The sequence below is a fragment of the Populus trichocarpa genome, chromosome 3, assembly GCF_000002775.5.
Source record: "Populus trichocarpa isolate Nisqually-1 chromosome 3, P.trichocarpa_v4.1, whole genome shotgun sequence".
NCBI classification, from domain to species: domain Eukaryota; kingdom Viridiplantae; phylum Streptophyta; class Magnoliopsida; order Malpighiales; family Salicaceae; genus Populus; species Populus trichocarpa.
This window is the reverse complement of record NC_037287.2, coordinates 14,345,499-14,366,623: the sequence shown is the minus strand read 5'-3', so window position 1 is coordinate 14,366,623 and position 21,125 is coordinate 14,345,499. Positions and strand designations below refer to the sequence as shown.

The 21,125-nt window shown below is 33.1% G+C and overlaps 2 protein-coding genes across 3 annotated transcripts; one reads left to right on the top strand and one right to left on the bottom strand.

The window, feature by feature from the left end:
- The first annotated feature begins 466 nt into the window (after positions 1-466).
- Positions 467-3,469, top strand: LOC7465843 (RHOMBOID-like protein 2). The gene is made up of 5 exons (XM_002304438.4): positions 467-905; positions 1,755-1,918; positions 2,172-2,335; positions 2,728-2,978; positions 3,162-3,469. The coding sequence occupies exons 1-5, from the start codon at positions 631-633 to the stop codon at positions 3,271-3,273; spliced, it is 966 nt and encodes a 321-aa protein (XP_002304474.4). The 5' UTR covers positions 467-630; the 3' UTR covers positions 3,274-3,469.
- Positions 3,470-8,182: 4,713 nt separating this feature from the next.
- On the bottom strand, positions 8,183-12,696 carry LOC7465842 (protein IQ-DOMAIN 22). Of its 2 annotated transcripts, XM_002303533.4 has the most exons (4): positions 12,086-12,695; positions 9,718-9,918; positions 9,245-9,322; positions 8,183-9,158 (listed from the first exon to the last, which is right to left on the bottom strand). In XM_002303533.4, the coding sequence occupies exons 1-4, from the start codon at positions 12,506-12,508 to the stop codon at positions 8,430-8,432; spliced, it is 1,431 nt and encodes a 476-aa protein (XP_002303569.2). In that variant the 5' UTR covers positions 12,509-12,695; the 3' UTR covers positions 8,183-8,429. The 2 variants fall into 2 exon arrangements, with proteins under 2 accessions (XP_002303569.2, XP_024452833.1); XM_024597065.2 differs by lacking the exon at positions 9,245-9,322 and having other exon boundaries at positions 12,086-12,696.
- Between the last annotated feature and the right edge of the window lie 8,429 nt (positions 12,697-21,125).

The following is a 21,125-nucleotide window of genomic DNA, read 5'->3' as shown; positions in this document are numbered from 1 at the left end:
TTTGTTGTCTTTTCCCAATAAAGGAAAACTTTTGCTATTATTATTATTATTATTATTATTGGGAATATTTTAATTACCTTTTATCGAACAAAATTAAGTCCAGCAAGCTATCAGCCTCCTAGTTTTTTAACAAAACATTGTATTTCCAATCTTGCGTCACCACTGTATCAGCTAGAACCCTAAAATCATAAAAATTACCGGATTTGAAACGTAATCACTACAATCTATTCTTCTTGATTTTTTCCTTTTTCATTAAAAAAAAACACTTAAATAAATAAAAAAATCTTTCACCATGACGTCAATGATAACTTTGAAAGGAAAAAACAAAAACCCACCGTCTGTCTCTCACACGCAAAACCGACCACTAACAGGCAAAGCCCACGTAACACCGAAGTGAAAGAAAGACGTCACCCACGTCACCACGTTATAAGTAATTAACACAGGCATGACTCTTATATAATATGATGCAGAGATTACAATTTTCTATTCATTACAACGGTTAAAATCCTCCAGAAACCACTTCCTGCTCGATTTCTGATCCCAGCAACTTCCTTGTAAGCTACTTCTCTATTTAACTTCCCACATATATAAACTCACAAAAATATTGTCTATCCGTAAGAGCGAGAGACAATGGCAAGTGGAGATCTAGAGAGGGGGACAAAGAACAGAGGAAATAACGCAAATTTCCCTTCATACTATGTTGAAACAGCAGAAAAGCAATGGACTTCATGGATAATTCCCATGTTTGTTGTTGCAAATATTGCTGTTTTTATTGTTGTCATGTATGTCAACGATTGTCCTAAAAAATCTCTGGGTATTGAAGGTAGTTGCGTGGCTAAGTTTCTTGGCAGGTTCTCTTTTCAGCCGTTGAAGGAAAACCCCCTGTTTGGCCCATCTGCTGCTACGTAAGTTTGTTCTTTCTTTGCTTAATTTTGTCCAAATTTGTGAGCTTTTATACGCGTTTTCATGTGGATTTGGATTTGTTTCTTGGCTGGGTGTTGTGTTTGATTTGGGTGTGAAGTTTTGTTAATTTTGGATTCAGACTTTGAGATACTGGGTATTGGTTTCTTATAATTTGATTTTAGGTGATCTTTTCTTTTGCTTAGTTACTGGTTCTGATTTTGGTATTTTTTCTTTATGCTTGCCACTAGTTTTATTTAATACTGTTATTTAATACCTGGGCTTAATTGCTTTTATGACAACACATAGTACTAGGTGTTCATAAGAAGTATTTGATTTGCAGTTATGTTTTTTTATCTTGCTATTATTGAGAATCTTCTTCTCCACTTTATCTATCATGAAAATTTGTTCTTGCGTTTATGTATTAAGGCAGTGTGGAAATTTAGGGTGATCCACAAAAGTTTTATTACTTTGTTATGGAGTTGAATTTATCCACCAAAGGGCTCTGGAAGAACATTAAACTATTTATAAATTCACTGTATATGGTTATTTCCTGAATATGGTTTATAGATCAAAAGCTACAGGATTAAATTTTAATATGTAATTCAATGAAACTTACTATGCATATGATCTCTTAAGTGCTGTAGATTCGTGTCTTCATGGGTTTGATTTAGGGGTGTGATGACATAAATAGTGTTGCATGTCATTAAGTTCTTACCTGACCAATTATTTGTCGCAATTTGTTCAAATCGATGTGCCTTTACTGCTAGTAATATGGTATCTGCAAGCAGCCTTCTAATTCATGTGGCAGAAGAATTTTGTTCGCTGATCTTTACATGCCAATGATTGTGCAGATTGGAAAAAATGGGAGCTCTGGAGTGGAACAAAGTAGTGCATGGACATCAAGGGTGGAGGCTCATCACTTGTATGTGGTTGCATGCCGGAGTTGTTCATGTGCTTGCAAATATGTTAAGCTTGATCTTTATTGGGATTCGTCTTGAACAGCAATTTGGGTTTGGTATGTCATGTTCTCTTCTCCTGTCAATTTATATCAGCACTTGTTGATTACGTGCCTTCTTCACATGTTAAGTTGAAATCAACATGCTTGCAAATGTTATAAATCAGTGACTGGAAATATCTCATGCCTCGGATATTATTATTGTTGCACTTTAAGCACATCATCAAGTTCTTATTCCAGTCATCTTTGTGTTTTTACCATTTTATTTAAAATCCGATCATCCTAATATATATTTTGGAAAATAATCTGGCAGTGCGAGTTGGGATTATCTACCTAGTATCAGGATTTGGTGGGAGCATCTTGTCTTCACTTTTTATTCAGCAAAACATTTCTGTCGGTGCATCTGGTGCTTTGTTTGGACTTCTTGGAGCAATGTTGTCAGAGCTTCTTACCAACTGGACAATCTATTCTAATAAGGTATGCTGTTAACCGTTGGTTTCTTTTGCATACATATGAAAGTTTTGTGTTCTCTTATCATCTTAAGATTGATGAGGCCTTGTGTTTTATGGAAGCAATAGCTTGACCTAGGAAATATTTACACAATTACACATACACTCAGCTTTTCCATAGCTACGTGGTCTTGAATTGCTAGTTTTGGTCTTAGATTTTGTGGTTGTTTCATATGGTTAATTGTAGCAGATATAGATGCTTTCCTGCTACTTATTCCTGGAACTAGGACCATGAGACCAAGACATTCTTTAGAGATAGCTTGTGGAGATAGCTTGTGGTGCGGTTGCCTCAATTTTTTATTTATTTAAAAAAACTGGATTCAAATAATTTGCAACTCAAAACTACTCTCTTTCTTGTAGATTGCTGCTCTACTCACACTTGTGGTCATCATTGCCATTAACTTAGCTGTGGGAATTCTTCCACATGTTGACAACTTCGCCCACATTGGAGGTTTCATGAGTGGTTTTCTCCTCGGCTTTGTTTTCCTACTTCGTCCTCAGTTTGGGTGGGCAGAAAACCGACATTCTCCTGCCGATGCTCGTGTAAAATCCAAGCACAAGGCTTACCAATATGTACTCATGCTAGCTGCTGCGGTGTTGCTTATTGTTGGGTAAGTTCATAACCCTATTTTTTTTGTTATCAAGCCAAGCAAATTCAAGGTCCTTTGGTCTCGCCAAACTCCATCTTATCCTCATGAAACCAAGTATTTGCAAATCTGCGTGTTTTCTAAACGCAAATTCTATTAGTGCAAAAACTTGTTTCTAATATATTTATACCATTATGTACATTGCAGATTTACTTTGGCATTGGTAATGCTATTTAAAGGAGAAAACGGGAATGATCACTGCAGCTGGTGCCATTACCTTAGCTGCGTGCCTACTTCAAAATGGAACTGCCGGAGCTGATGAAGATTTTCCCATCTCATCTTCTGTTTGATAATTTTCTTATTCTTTTCATCCTTCCATTTTCCTTGGTTTTCATTTTTTCATTTGTTTGTAACGCTTTCACATATGTACATGGAAGTCACGCTGCGATTAACTTTGGACATCAAAGAGGATTATAATGCTACTTACCCGCAGAATGGTTTCCCATCATCACAAATGCATTGCTGTCAAGCATAAAGTGACTCGATGTAAGAAACCTAGAATTAATGTTGTTGAATGGGCCATCAGAAATACGTGGAGTGTTTAAAAAAAAGACCAGAGACATTCTGGCCTGTGACGTTGACACGGTACCAGTTGCACCAAAACACCAACAACCAATGTTAGTTGAAGGATGACAAGTCATTTTTGCTTGCTTGCCCAAACATCTAACAACTTTTGAATTCGAGGGTTAGATTTCGTTCAATAATGAGAGTTTCCAGAGAGAACGAGTAGCTAAAGAGAAGAAATCATCCGACCAATGCCTAACGAGTTGGTGTGGGGAATATTGGAGAAGTCATGATTCAAGGTTGGAACGAATGGAATACTAGTATTCTATGGGATTTATTTAACCCTATAATGCCTAAATCAAGCCTTTGAAGGCTGTTTATATGTTTTTAGTTGCAGTGGCCGCTCTCTAGATCAAATTTTTTCTCAATATAAAAAAAATACTAAGGAAAAAAATATAAGATGTGAGTCATTAGATATATCAGTTGGTAATTTAAATAAAAAAATATAACAGCAATAAATAAAATGACAAAAAAATAATAACCAAAAAGTCAAAAAACTCTACATAAACCCATCTATAGTATAAAAAACGAATTTAAAAGGGTGAATCTGTAAAAAAATAAAAAAAAGCAATAGAAAAAATTAATGATTAAAAGAATAATGATCAAATTTGAACCAAAAAATAATGAAATTGTAAAATAAAATTAATTTAAAAAACTATTCCAAACAAAAAAAATGGCAATAAAAAGATGAGAAAAAAAAATAAAAGGGGATTAATTGAAAAGACATTAATTTTATAAATTATTTAAAATAAAAAAAATCATAATAAAAAAAAAATTGACCAAACATGAATAATCAACAAATTAAAAGGCTGTTATATAATTTTCAAGGGGCTGGAATGAAAGTCTAGGAAAAAAGAGAGAAAGGCGAGGGGAAAAAATTAGTTGGCAGCGATAAACCTCCGTGAATCTTGAAACATTAGGATGGAGAGTGCCGCGACATTGCTGAGGATCGTTTTAAGTCTGTTTCTTTTCCCATAGAAGGGACTAGAAAACTCGCGTTGTAGAGGGGGGACTAGAAAAACCCACGCTCATAAACCTTAGTTTTTTTAAGTTCTGAAACCACAAACGCCATCCCTACTCAACCCACAGTCCATACCATATTTCAAACAACACTGAACAACAACAACCATCCTAAGCATATATCATCTTTCATCCCTCGCAAAAAAGTCTTATTTTCAAGAGGTGAGGCACACAGAAATTAAAAAGGGACGTCTAAACATACATTGGCTCTATCCTAAAGCTAAAAGCTTGCTCCTGTCTAGTTTGAGAAGAAAAGGAAATGATTTGTTGGCGATAAGAGGTTTGGAACAGAGTTGTGTGTCATATTCAATTAAGGTGCAAAGCTATCATGTGAATCATTGACAGAAAATTAATCAATACAAATGAAAATGTTGAGAAAATATTTTCATTGGTAAAACCGATGGAAATATTCCCTTGCTATTTACTGAAAGAATTAGTCGGAAAAAAAAATTAAAACAAAAAAAAAATGATTACGTTCCATTTCCACCAACACTTGATTTCTTAGCACCAGGTTTCTTCCATCGCGGCAAGTATAAAGTTTCCTCCTTTCTTTACATTCCAATCTCTTACATATTCTCGTACCGTCGTACGTGTTTCCCTGTTTTGTTTGAGGATAAGGATGTGAGCTATAGGAGGAAACCCATTGGTATCTTGGTCGTACTGCATTCACATGACAGCATGTATGGCAGCCTGGTTAGGAGAACTGAGTTTATGAGGTGTTGTCGTGCTGTGTTGCGATCACAGAGAAGGACTTCCGCTTTAATGAATCGTATTGTGCTGATGAAAATGGCATGTGTTGAAACAGTAAAGTAAAACAGGAAATTTTCCTTTTAAGAAAACAAAATCATGCAGTAAAGTTCTCCTTCCTGTTAATGCTTTCTTTCCATTTTCATAAAGTTTGGTCCTGCTGATCTTAAAATCTGAAGGAGTGGAAGGAAGAGCAGGGCGTTTGCTTTTGTGTCAGGCTTAAAATGGCAAAGAATCGAGGCCTCTCTACATGCTTGTTTTGCATGGTAATAAATACTATGCTGTTCTATGAGATCTTTGCTTTGCATGCTTCAATGTAAATTTGGTTTGTCTTGGCTTGGGCCAGTTGATTTAAGGGTAGACTAAGCTTGCATGCTTTCTTCGGTCTTCATTTTGGGAAGATGGGCTGAAGGGTTTTTGCATGAGTTTAAAATGACGATTTTGGGTCATTCTTCTTCAATCATTAGTCTACACCTTTGCAAGTTGCAGGCCCTCAGTTTGGGCTGCCGACATAATAAATCATGAGTTTTCGGCTTCTCACCTTTGAATTACCCAAAAACATGTTTGTTTATATATTTTAAAAATTTTCCGAAAAAATTTTAATTTTTTTTTATTTTCAATTAATTTTTTTAATATTTTCAAATTATTTTGATGTGTTGATATTAAAAATAAATTTATAAAATAAAAAATAAAAAATTATTATTTCAATAACAATCTCTACTACAATACTAAACGGGTTCTTAGTATTGTACTATTTTCTCAAGGTTTTCCCTAAGGTTTGTGGCTATTTTTTTTTTTTATAAAGTCTATTTTTTTATGAGCTTGCTTATTTAACCCTTTGTATTTAATATTTAGGGTTGTATGTTTATACATAAGATGTAATTCTAATATTAAATAAATTTATTTAACTTTCCAAAAAATATATTTTTTAATTAAATATGACCAAGTCCTTCCAAAAAACATTACCTATTTTTAATCAAAAAATATAAAAATTAGAGAAAAACAAAGAAAAAACCAAAAATACATTGCATGATTTAGTATTTCTTGAAAATAAAAAAAAAAAAATATTTTGCATGCATCATAGACCTAATAACAAGTTTATTAAGTCCATGAGGACTTGGTTTAAATTTTAAAAATATCAAAAAACCAATTTGTTTATTTTTAATATTTTAGGACCTACAAACTTATACATAATATATATTTTTAATAGTAAAGATAAATTAAGTACATAATACATAAAGATCTCATTCTCTCTCTCATTTATTTACTTTTAATATTTGAAAAATATAAATTTATAAACAAGACATGTTCTCAATATTAAAAAAAAACAAAACAAAAATATAAGAAAATATTATTTTACTTTAGTTTAGTTGTAAATTCTGTTACAATTGACATTTTGTTTTTCTTATTGGAACAATACATTTTAGTTCTAGACTATTTAAGTGTTTTATTCCAAGATTTGTATTGTGTGTAATTTAAAATATTAATTTAATATATATTATTTTAATTCAAATTTAAAGTTAAATTAACTTCAAATTATACAATATAAATAGAATGTCAAGTATCTAAATATAATTTTAAAATTTAAAACATTTCTAAATTATTAAGAGTAAATAATTCAATATAAATAAAATGTCAGGATAGTAAGGTAGGAAGGTTTCAAAACAAAAGAAGCATAAATCACTTAGTCTCGTGTGCTTTAGTTTATTTCTCTTTTTAGAGTAGATGAATCCAAATATATTCTAATTTATCTCATATCCAGTTATACTATAAGACCTGCTAAAAACTTAGAATTGCAAACTTTTAAAGTCCTGGAGTATCATTGTCAAATTGTTTCCACCGTATAACTAATTAAAATAAAAGTTCAATAAATTAAATATTATAAATAAAAAACAATATTTATATTTTTAAAAATACAAGCAATAAAAGTGATTTACTCAAATTAACTTTTTTTTTTCTTTAATGAATAGCCATGGAGATGCCAAAATCACCGGAAAAATCTAGAATTTGAGATCCTAAACTATTAGAGCCATTTCAGCCGAAATGAAACGTATATTTAACAGTGTAGTAGCGGTTGCTTTTCAAATAACTTTTTGTATTGAAATGCATGCAAATGATGTTTTTTTATTTTTAAAAAATTATTTTTGACATCAGCACATTAAAACGATAAAAAACATATAAACTATATTAAATTTTAATAAAAAACAAATTAAAATTTTTTGAGAATGCAATTTACACCGCGTTTCCAACTGTATATATTGCAGCAGAGCTGAATGATTCTCTTTGACAGTAGCTAGTTCATGACCACCACACAACAGTCAACAGAGCTGTGGAAATAGTTGGGCCACTCAAGAGCTTGCGGTTGAACAAGGGAAGAGCTGGACATTGCATTGAGCTACTCGAAATTTCTACTTGGGTATAAGATGTACTAATCAGATTGGGGACCTGCCCTAATGCATTGCATGGCATGGGGCAATTCAATGTTTCCATTTGAATGTAAGATGTACTGATAAAGATGCATAAATTGACCACACGGAGTCATAGGACCGTAGCCATGTCTAGCTGACTTGTGACCATCACAACCACCAACATTATCTTTCCCATGTCCTCAAACATGTTCTTCAAACGCGATCTCCTAAATCCCTTGTAGGGCATGAGCTACCTTTAAAACTTTGACAGTATTGACTGTTTAATTCACCAGATTAATTCACCAGATCGCTCTGCTGAATTGGTTTTAGGACAATAACTGGTTTCAGTTCAAATCTATCACTACTTTCTTTACAGAAAAGATGGCAAATGGCAGAAAAGATTTAGAAGAGAAGCCTGATACATTTGGATTCAGGAATTGACACTTCTGGTTAAGCTTGATTTTACCCTTGATACAGAAAACGAGTTCAAAAACACTACACGGATGATTTCCATTGGATTCTTAGCGTCTAGTGATCATACTAATTAGCCACCAACATAAACAACTTGACAGTTAACATACATTAATCTAAGACAAATCAAGTATAAACTAAGTCACGCTCATTTGTTACCCAGATTAGAAGCTACTCCAGACACTAAAACCATTGAAACTTCGTTTTAGTATTTCTGCCCAACAGGCATTCCCAGCCTGTCCAAACGACCAGATCCAGGGTAAGCTTTACTTGTAAAACTTGCACGCAAGGCAGAAGCACTCTGTGCACTACTCGATCTTTGTTCACCAAAGCCGAGAACCGAGTATCTCTTGGTTGAGCTGGATCTCTCATACTGGGGTCTTTGTTTTGGAGCGCTTAGAGATCTCACCTTAGCCCTTGAAGATTCAGTGTTACACATATAATTTGGGTAGTCAGAGTATCCACTCATGAAGCTTCTAGAGCCACCACTCCTACTGGGAGTGAAGGGACTTCTCTTACCACTGCCACCCCTTGATGATGCAGAGCAGAATTGCGGGCTATTATCAGCGGTGCAAAATGCTTCCTCAACCTCATGAGAGAATTTCAATGGACTGAAAGATTGAACTTCGCCAGATGAGGGGCTTGGAACTGCTTGACGGACTGTGGAGCCTTTTGATGTTGTGAAACTATGGCTATACTGATCCGCAGACAAGGAAAGGTGAGAAGGGTGAAAGAGATTTCTGCGTTTAGGAGTAATATGTGGTTTTCCAGAATCAATCTCAAGGATCTTGTCATCATCAATGGGGCCAGTTCCTGGCGAAGGGGCTTGATGATCCCATGTTCTACTATCCATTCCATGTTCTGACCAATTGAAGGATAAGTGTGCAACATCTTGATCGGCAATTTCTCTGCCTTTAGTTTTTGACCCAGTTCTCTGTAAATGTCGAAAACAGGTCCACAAGTGCAAGGTCAGGATTTTAACAGTTGAATAATCATCCAAGGAGAACAGGATAAATATACCTTAAGCATTGATGATTGTTCATATTTTCCACTCGTAGCACGAATGGCATGCTCGGATTTTTCATGGGTTGGCAGACCCTGGAGGTAGTTTAAATATGATCAGCAACACATAACCTAGGGAAAGTTGGTACAAGCACATAGAAATACAGTCTAAGCATACAGTTATCTGCTTCTAAAAAAATTTCGATAAGCCAATTTCATGAGCACCACAGCCATTTTTGAAGGTTGGATTTTATTGTATAATATGGCTCATTGATTTTTTATAACCACCCTCACCAAACCCACCAAGCTTACATCATTCAAAACCATAAATAATATATGCACCTTAATTAAAGGTGTCTAAAGCCAAAAAGAAAGCTAGTATGCAGCTCTAAAGAAAAGTAGCCTTGACTCCATGAGCAAAGCAATTCACTTCTCAAAAAATTCCAGCATAAGGAATTCAAATATGGGAGGGAAAATTGAGTTCCGCTTACAGGGAGGTGATAGCGAGAAGACTTGCTGCTTGAGTGGGAGGATTCAGAAATTTGGGCACGTCCTGCACGTGCTCGAGCCTGCGCTCTCAGCAATGCTTGCATTCGATGAAGCCACTCTGCTGTTCGCTTCCTCTCAAGGTGACCTCTTACCAGTGCCTGAAGCCTCACCAACGCTTTTAATGCTCTTAACGCTCTCCTTGCCTAGATTAATCCAGTAAAAAGTCACCAAGTTAAGCCAGTTTAACATTGCTGTTTGGGTTTTTTTAAAGCATTCCTTGTATGAAAAAACATGAAGTTAATGTTTTTTAAGTATTTTTAAATGATTTTAATATAAGGATATAAAAATCATCCAAAAACACCTAAAAAAACCCTTCAAATTCGTGCTTTTTTAGGGAAAAATCACCTTCAGCTGCTTTATCAAACACACACCAATACTTCAAAGCCTAACAATCATCGCATTGCATTTAATGCTCGAGCAGAAATGTCCAATCCTTTAATTAAGTACGCATTTGTTACATGTAATAATAATAATAAAAAAAAAAAGGCATCTCGAGCTGGTCATAGTTTCACACTGTTACATTCACTATAGGATCATCAGTTTGACAGAACAGCTTGAAATCATGGCGCTAAACAGAACGACTCACACCAATTAAGATTTTAAAAGGAAACAGGACAGAAGCCTTAGAGAAAGTCCCAATTGAAAATCCCATCTGACACTACATACATTATAGAAGACAATGACATCTCACTATCCGCCCTCCCGTGAGGGAAAAGATAAATGTTGTGAAAAGTCTTTGATGAATATTGAATAGGAGAGAAACTAGAAAGAGCTCAAGATTTTTCGTGGTTTGGCAATGTGCCTATATCCACAGGAGCAGGGAGCTTTTATGTTTCACTATGTCAAAATAGAATTATATGGTGTATATTTACAGCAGACCCTAAAATGCCCAAGAAAACATAGCCGCCCAAGGAATCCTAACCGTCCATGAGTATTAATAGAGCCACAAACTACAACAATAAAGTATTCCACAAGCCTTGACTTAGGTAGTGTTTGTGATTATGGTGGTAGTTGTTTTTTAAAGTGTTTTGTGCTTGGAAATACAACAAAATAATATTTTTTTTATTTTTAAAATTTATCTTTGACATCAGCATATCAAAACGATATAAAATCATAAAAAAAATTAATTTGAAGAAAAAAAAATAAAAAAATTTCAAAGACGCCGCCTTGAACACAAAAACAAACATACTCGTAGCAATACCATAATAGAACAACTAACCCGACTTTCATCTTTGGACTTGAAGGAAACATTTACACTTTTTCGCTACTTCAGTACCCACCCTTACCTAAGACCCAGCAACTAAAAGCATTTAGAGTTGAACCATACTTGGAAACGAGAAACCTCAAAAAGTGTACTGTCAACAATTTCCGTATTCCTTGTCAACCAAAAAAAAACCTACCAAATATCCTTAATTTTACTACCATTCTATGTCTAATCCTATTGGCATTACGGGCCAAAATCCATCCAACAACTGTTGACAATGGGAGCTGGGCCCTACAGTTTGGAATGTAACACTGGAATTAGACAAACCCATCTTTTTAAATAGAGCATCTCGTTGATAAAGTTATTATCACAGACGCTAGTGGTCCAAAAGAAAGCACCTGTACAGCAATTTCCACATGAAATCAAAAGCATTTAAGCTACAAACATACCAATAAACTAAACAAGCACACCGATAATAATAATAAATAAAAAAATCATGAAGCTTCACAGGGATAACTAGTTAAAGACTTGGGTACAATGTCTTTGAAATTACATAAAAGAACACCATGACATGGTACCGCTTGAAATTATTCCTCCAAGATCCAAACCAAAAATAGAACCACATTATTTGCTTTCAACGTTGAACATCCCAACCAAGATAGAAGTGAAAATTTTAGTTCCACACGGATTCACGGCCCTGTACATGGTAGTCTGGTGACCACACAAGTACAAATATAAAAACTGGCTCCATTTATAGTTCAATTGAAGGACTTGTAAATGGAAAAAAGAACCTCCCAAATGCAATTTTATTCGGACACTGAATTCTTTAAGCATAACGACAGAGCAGAACAACTCAGGTGACAGTGCAATGCAGGAAGAAAAAATAACATTGTAAGAGTGAAAACGACATTGTTTTAGTAACTTTGTAGAGCAGGCAGCTGTAACATGCATCCCATCTTTTCAAGATAAAATGTTCATGACTAAATAGCGCTAATCCCAACAAAATTGGCGAAAAAACATGACTAACTAAAGATAAATAAAATTCTTAAACAGGATAGAATAAAGGAATAAACGTTAAGAAAAAAACGTGAGACGAATTATATTACCAGGTAGCCACGAAAAGCAGCTTCGATCTTAACAGCAGCGAAGTCTTCACGTAAGCCAGGACTCCCGCTAACGTACGCAACACTGTTATCAACACACCTCCCACTGCTTGTTAACCGCACCACCTCTGCAGCTGCCTGCGCGGCAGCAACTGCAGCCTCCGCAACTGCAGCAGTAGCAGCAGCCACAGCGATCGCATGCTTGTTTGGGTCCTCCTCAAACTCCTGCCCGTACAAAACGCCTGCTTTAACGGCTTCCGTCTCTTGTTGTTGCTGTTGGTGATGGTGTTGGTCTTTTTCACGGTGGGACTTGACAAAACTCCATCTCCTTTTTTCTTTAGAACGAGTTGTAACGGGGCGGTCTGGTGGTGGGTCGGGTTTTTTGAGGCCGAGAACGGCACGGAACCATTTGGAAGCTTTACCCATCAGTGAGAGGGAAGTGTTAAGAAGGTTTTGGGGTGTTTGGGGTTAGCAATAGCAGGGAGTGAGAGGGAGAGGCTGGTCAAGTTCTAGTTTACTCGGAGTGGAGGGAGTGAGGGGGGGAGGGAGTTGAGCGAGGGTGAGGGTGTTTGCTGGCATTTCACTGGTGGGTATATAAATCCGGGGAATTTTATACGATTTGGAAAATGAGGGCAGGATTTAATGGGAGTGTTTTGGGTAAAGCGAAAGTCTATTCGCTTGGTTTGCGCGTGTGATTCAAACGTTGCATGCAGCTTATGTTTTGGTCAAGATGACCTTTTGGATTATTTTATCGGGTGATTCCTTTCTTTTATATGAAATTGGATCCTCGTGTAACTTCCCCTCCCCCTCGATAATTACCGTGCAATTATAATTTAAGTGATAAAAACTTGGAATCAAGAGTTTTATTTTTCTTTATAATTTTAGATTTGAGTCATGTGGTTACTCATATGATAACCACTAGAAACTTATATGATCGTTAACTTCAAAGACCGTGAGATTAGTCGAGGTACACACAAGCTAGCCTGGATACCCACATTAAACTAAAAAAATATATATATATATATACATCGAGTTTTACTGGCTACTACAACATAATTGGCACAAGTTATATCGTGGGTTTATCAAAAAATAATTATAGTATAAAAAAATAACTAGATATTATTAACATGTTTTATAATAAAAAATTTAATTATAAACTAAAAATATAATATTTATTGGATGACATCTCTAAATTCTTTAAAAACTATATATCAAGATGATAACATATTAAATCAAATCGAGTTAACATGTTGAATTTGTAATCTGAATCATGAAAATATAATAATTATACAGAAATAAAATTAAAATAAATTATAAAAGTCAATTCATAGTCAACTCAATATTAAATAACTAAAATGAAAAAAAAATATTAAATAAAAAAACTATTTAATTCAACATGACAAACCTACAACCAGATTATGAAATTAAGATGAACTCATAAAAAGCGAATAAAAATAATTGCAGAGTTTTATTGAAAATAAAATAAAATAATCAATGAAAAATAAGGACATGAAAAAAAAACCCAAAACAACACGGGGTAACCTGTTAAAATCACGATCTAATTCATGAGATCAGTATAAATTCATAAAAAGTAAATAAAAAAATTACAAAGCTCCATTTCTCAATAGATCTAATGTTAAGGATTGAAATCGAAAAAAAAAAAACCATAAATCAAAGAGATTGGGATAACACCACATAAAGCAAACTAGAATAAACTATGAAACTCGATTCCCGAACAACCTGGTATTGAAAGATGAAACTGGATAAAAAAAATAAAAAAAAGAAGAAGATTAAGTTGTTTGATAGTGAAATTGTAAACCAAGATATTAAAAAAAAATTAAAATAAATTGAGTCAACTCGGGTCACGAGATTAGGTTATCCCAATAGAAAGCAAATTAAAAAAAAAATGCAAAGCCTATTTTTCAATCAACACAATATTAAAATATCAAATAAAAAAATCATTTAAAAAAATGATCAAGATTTGAAACAAACTACCCGAATCAACCTGTTTAACATGATAAACTTGCGATCTGAGTCATGTGATTAAGATAAATTCATAGAAAGCAAATTAAAAATAATTATGAAGCACCACTCTCAATAGATCTAATATTGAAGATTGAAATAAAAAAAAACCCATGAGACCGATATATAATCCAACATAAATACAATTAAAAAAAACCATGAAGTATAATCTCTGAACACAATATAATATTGAAGGATAAAACTAAAAAAACAAAATTTAAGTTACAGAATAATAAAATTGAAAAATATATATTATTATAATAAATAGTAATTTGCTCATGTAGCTACAGTAATTTAGCCACATCCCTACTTTTGGTTTTTTTTTTAAATCTCTATTTAGTTAAAATTGATTGAGGTGCCAATTTATTAGGTTCATATATCCTATCAAATTTTATAAATTGTTTTTATTCTTTTTCAAACTTAATAACATAAACTAGTTAATAAAATTACACTGGTATTTAATTAGGTTTGATTTTTCCAATAGTTACTTTACAGTTACACGAGAATTATTACAGTGGCGTATCATATATAGCAAATTTCATTTAATTTTCTTTCTCTGGTTGATTTGAAATTTGATTGTGTGCAAGTTTTATAAGATAGAAATTAATGAAAATAAAAATATTTTTTTACTCTGAAAGATATACAAACGTGATCCCTTCTTTTTTTATTCCATGCAAACGTGATTCTAGATGTATTTAATATTTTTCCTTTTTTTTTAACTTTAATGCTCAAAATATTTTATTTTATAATTAGTAAGCGAAATTAATTTTTTATATGGTTGTGAAAACAAACTACATGTTCCTATTAGATAAAGCTGTCAGTCAATCTTTACTTTCGTGCTTGGGGATTGAATTTACTGTGATTATTTTTAAAATCACCATACATAATATAATTCATTTAATAAGTTTCGTCACTGTGAATTGTTTTTTTTTAACGTGATCTAATGAAAAAAAAAGTTTGATAAATATATTTTTCCAATATTTAACTAGCAATTATCATACAATACACTAAAAAGAGAGTTTTTCCTGACTATTTGATTGTTCATATAAACAATAATGTAGCTCCTTTTTTTTATATCTCTAATTTTTGTCATTCTTTTCTATTTCTGTTCCTTTATTTTTATCAAATCCTTTTATGGCATAATTAGATGAGACTAAGTTTAAATTTATGGTATAAAGAACAAAATAAAAGACAAAGGAATGGAATGTAAACATAGAGAAAATTCATGGCGCCTATCAAATTTATAATAATTTTATTTTAGTTCAAAAAATTATTTTGTTTATTTTTTAATTTTCAAGCTTAGAAAACAAGAGAAAATATTATCAAAAAATAAGGGAATTTGATGTCATAATTCCAACAACTAAAATAGCCAAGCTTGAAAAGTTGAAAACCTAACTTTTCATCAAGTTTAGTATTTAATTAAAATATTGGCTTAATAGTTTAGTATTTAATTAGAATAATAACTCTTTCACAATTAATGACTTCATTTATTTTTTAAATTTACTTTATTAAAAATAAACAATATCTTTACGTTTTTTAATTAAAAAATAATATAATAAAATGTAGATGTAATATTAATATATTCTTTTATTTTATTTTTTATTACATTAAAATTTAATTTGAAATTCTACTCGGGATATAGAATAGCGGGTTTTAAAGCTAGTAACTAAATTACTGGTAAAAATGATGAAGAAAAACAGAAACTTGCTCCGACCAAAAACGAACACCCCTCATCTGCTAGTATAATATTTCGTACTCCAGGTTAGGAACCTCCCACATATGCGGCTGCAACTCCTGCCTAGACCCCACTCTTGCAAGAAAATCAGAACAGTGGTTCCCTTCGCGTAACGAATGGTTGAGCTTGGAAGTCATTTCTGTCTGTTAAAAGCAACCTAGTATTATGAACGAGACCCTGACGAGGATGGCACCTAGAAGGGTTCACACTAGCCACTCTCAAAGCTTCCATTGAATCAGATTCAATCCTTATCAATAGCCAAACGAATTCCCTGCCATATACCCCATAACTCAGCCGCCGGATTTGCTGTGTGGCCAAAATATACAGAAAACTCAGCCTTCCAGTTACCAAGAGAGCCCCGGATCACACCACCACAATCTGCTCCTTCGGGATTTCCCAAAGAATCACCATCAACATTAAGCTTCCAGTAACCTAGTGCAGGCGGTAACCACTTAACAAACCGATAAGGAGTACCAGAATTAGCCAAACTATAATCGCCGAAAGCTAATTTATAATCATCCAAAAGATGATAAACTCGTTGAATTTGTGCGATTATCTCTCCATTAATCACCTCTGCATTCCGTCATTTCCAAGATCACCAGCATGTACACACGAACACCAACTGTTCAGACCACTCCTGGTACAATTAACCTGCAGCCAACTACACAATCGTTCATGAAAAAATTACTCCACAAGACAGTAGGCTTTTTCACAGTCCCGTAAAAGATGCGGCACAGATCCCGGCTTCTCACTACATGCCAAACGTAGAGGGAAAACAATCATTACACGTTCATACCTAACTTTGTTCGTTAGAAGCCGATTCCAGGCAGCTAATCGAATAAAAACTATACGTTTCTGTGCAGCCTTAAGTTTCCAAACCCAATTCCAACTCTCCGTACCCATGTGGAAATCAAAACCACTCCGAGCGGAGCACATACCAGTAGGATTTCTATCCCAAATAACATTAGCCGCTTTCAAATGCCTTCCCAAACCCCAATTTTCAAAACAAAAGGAGATATAATGTTCGCCATTACCAACCCGCCAAAAAAATCCAGTCATTCAGTTGAGTATCCATTGAATGAAATGGGTTCATGAATGAAAAAGAAAATAAAAATAACTCTGAATGCGACAGGAAGGCAAATGGAAAAACGTGCCATGGAATGATGGAAGCCGTGGAAGAACCTGCATCGTCTGTCCTGATGCGGCTGCACGTTCATGCCTCCAAATTATATTATTACCCCCGTAAACTTTTGTACAGGAATATTATATCCTTTTCCTTTTCATGAGAGGTGCGACTTGCGAGCAAAATTCACAAATTGTTCAAAATTGTGATTTTAGGCCCACAGACGCTACCAATATTATGATTTTAAAACAATGGGCCACTACATCAATTGATTCCAACGAATAGTTTGTATAATAAGTGAGTATTTGTTTTTGTTTTACAATGTATTTTTTAAAGAATTTTTTAATTTAAAAAATATATTAAACTAATACTTTTTAGATTTTTAGATGATTTTGATGTATGGATATAAAAAATAAAATAAAAATATTATTTTAAAATATGGGCTCTTTATCTTACTCTGGATGAAAAAAATGATTGCTTTATTTCTTTTTTTATTTTATTTTAAGATTAACCATGCATTTGTTGTTTGGGAATATTTTCAGGGTAGACGCAAATTTGATTGGACGTTGAACAATGCAAATTACAGTTAGTTTTTTTCCCACAATTTTTGGGGCAACTCAAACCTTTTTTTTTAATTTTTCGTTCTATCCAGGAGTTTTATTTCTTTAATGAAAGACTCCAAGTAGTAGAACCCAATCAATAGAAACATTCGCCAAACACAGTCGCTAGGAAACAATTAGGCAAGAGCGAAAATCTTTGGTTTTAAATAATATGATCTCATCTTTGAATTTAAAACCCCACGAATTGCAATATAACATGCACAACGCAACGCTGTTAAGGATAATTTCAAACCAACACACAATTAAAAAGAAAAATAACACTAATAAAATAATAAGATAATTAAAAAAATAAGAATCATGTTAATATATACATATACCATAAATTTGAATTGAATGATATTTAATAACAATATTTAATAAATAACATAAAAACTATCTCATTATACTTAAAAATAAAAATATTTAATAAATATTATGCTTCTAAAACAAGACACATTAAAATCATAATATTTTACCAAAATTTGATGCTCCCACATATTTTTAATCTTGTGTAGTGCCCAATTTATCCTAAATTCACTGGGTGATTCTTTTGAGTTCTGGAGTGGAGTTCACGGGTCTCATTGAAAACAACAATCCCTGCTACCAGCGGGTGGTAACTGGAACACTGAAAAGGATTATGAGCCATCTCTTCACAACTCTATCTGTAGGGATCTGCCAGAGTTTTACCTACAATGTCATAGGCTGTTATGTCGTTTCAACTCACCAGAGACCGTAGCCTCTGTGAAAAAACTCGTAAACCAAAGACGCCGAGGGATGTTTTTTCAAACCAACACACAATTTTTTTCTCTTTAAATAATTAATATAGGTAATTTCTTCTTTTTTTAAATACCACAGCTAGAAAAAATATAGCCGGGACCAACCTTTTCTCTTGAAGTACCTCGTTATTTTTTAAAAGACCAAGCAGATGAACATAAACAAAGATTTTTTCTTCGAGGGATAAAAGATTACATCAAAAATAACAAATCTAAGAATAATAAGATCCGAATCTATAATCATAAGATCTAGGATCATTTAAAAGGGGAGGGGTCCCTACCTGCGGTAGCTAAAGATTTGGAATCTTTGAAAGGGAAGGAGGGAGAGTCTCCAGTTGCAATCCCAGAAAAGGCTTGGTATAATATAATATCTAAAATATTGATGTAAAGGCTTGAAATCCACTTGGGAAAAAAGTAATCCGGAAGGTTTCGAAGTAGAATTGCAATTGCACTGAAATATTACCCTAATAGAGCTTCCAAGGGCTCGACGAATAGCACGAAACTAGACTTTGGAACCACGTTTCGCTGAGGTCAAAAAATATATATATATATAACAGTATTAGAAAATATAAACGGTGTTATTTTTGCCTGTGAGGATAAATTATTTAAAATAATAATTAAAAACTTATTGTATATTCAAATCAATTAATTAATTATAATAGATGTTAATAAATAAATAAAAATTGGTCTAACTTATTCTACCAAGCAAGCAAACAATAAAAAGATTGCTTAACTCAAACAGTTATTTGGTTTAAAAAAACTTCACGGGATATTTTAATCTTGTTTAACTCTAGTTTAAATATGAAAAAAAAAAACTACTAAGAGATTAAACTAGAAAAAAAAAATTGAAGGAGTGAATTAATAAAATGAAAACAAACTATATCGATCTGGGTTAATGCGTGAAATCTAAAAACCGTGTAATAGACACAACCATAATAGGTTAACTTGACTGGATTTTATCTTTCATTTTTTTCATTCCCTCGTTCTTTTCCTAATTGGACCTTTATTGTGTCTTAATTGACTACAAATCAGATTAAATTTTAAAGCAAATAAAAGAGTTATAAAAAACTTTAAGTTGAAAATTTTAAAATATATAATGCTATATTAATCTCAGTTAGCTTTAATCAACAAACAAGATTTAAAACCTAGGTCAAAATATGATCCCAATTAGACATAATTTTTTTAAGCTATGTGATAAAAAACAATAAAATTATTTTTCATTTATTTATTTGAAGTTAAATAAATAAAATAAATGATAACAAAGGGATAAATTGCATTATTTGTTTTTGAAATTACGAGGAAAATGCATTAAAAAACAACCCTACATGCCGTGTCACGACCCATCAAATCAATGATTCGCATCAAAGGCTCAATGGATCTAATAATATTTTTAATAAATTTATGTTGCACCTAAATAAAAAATAAAATAATTGTAAAAACAAAACCATTAAAAGCCTATGTGTGTGGGTCTAACAACCCAAAACATCTAGGCACATGAATGATGTGTCACCCGCGTCTCTAGGCCTGTATTTTTTAAGAGGTTTTGTTAAAAAATAAACAAATTATACGACACATTATAAATGATGTGTCACCTGTCTATCCATAATTAGGTCAGCATAGTGGTGACTAGAAAATCAAGGCAAATATTTTTTTTTTAATAAAAAAACATGCTATAGACACTCTCACAACAATTAAAAATCAATTTATCAACCTAAAATTTTTTAAAAGAGACCCTAAAACATGAAACCAAACTCACTATTAACAACTAAACCCAGACTAAAAGATCCAAATAATACCGACTATAATGAACTAAATATCTTGCATCAAAAGTTACGTGTGTAGTTATGCAGTTATATTATGTATTAAAAAATAAAAATATCTAAATACCTCTACTTGAGACCACTAATTTCTACTCTAGGACTATTTTATTATTTTGTTATTCATAAAACATTGAACAAATATAAATCCCCCAACAAATTAGTAATAATCAGTACACATAGTAAAAATATCAAAATATCCCTAATCTAAATACATGCAATTTTTATAAGAAAGATAGAATAGTTATTATACGGTGAATCCTCCTTTTATTTTACCTGTTTATATAACAAGTGTGAAAAGCTCATGGTCAATTTAAGCACAACTTTTTTTTTTCACGAGAAAGGAAAGGAAAGAAAAAGAAGAAACGGATGGTTATGGTATCAGATGGTTATGGTATCTTGCCAACAGGATTTCTTGTCAACAGGATGCAACTACAAGATCATGTTGTCAGGATATAATTTCTCGTCGAGTTTCTAGCAATGACATGAATGATCCAGTCCTCGTACGTACTTATCGTACAAACTTATCCTATTATACAGAAGTATCCTCACCCCACCAGAATATCAAATACTGAAATTAAAGAAAAAAGAGTCGATCATATATTTAGCTACTGTGATCATGACACGTTGAATTGAAAGTGTAATGGAGCCCTACTGGATCAATACTTTAAAGAGATGAGAGAGTCAAAGTAGGAGACCTGGTCAAATCAAGGCACGTTCTTTGCCTCCCAAACATTTGTTCACGGGTGTGGATATTTGTCAGCTTAGTTAGTCAACATTTTCTGCAGGTGTGAATACTGCTAGGTCAATGCCTGATTCAATGTTTTTTAGGAACTAGATGAAACACTCAAATCACAGGGGCTCATGAAAGTCCCAAGAATGCACAGGATAGGAAGACAAGGCTCATACTGCCCGTCTAGCCCTGTTTTATTACTCCTGCTAAACACAGCAAGAGCAATGGGACTGGATAATTT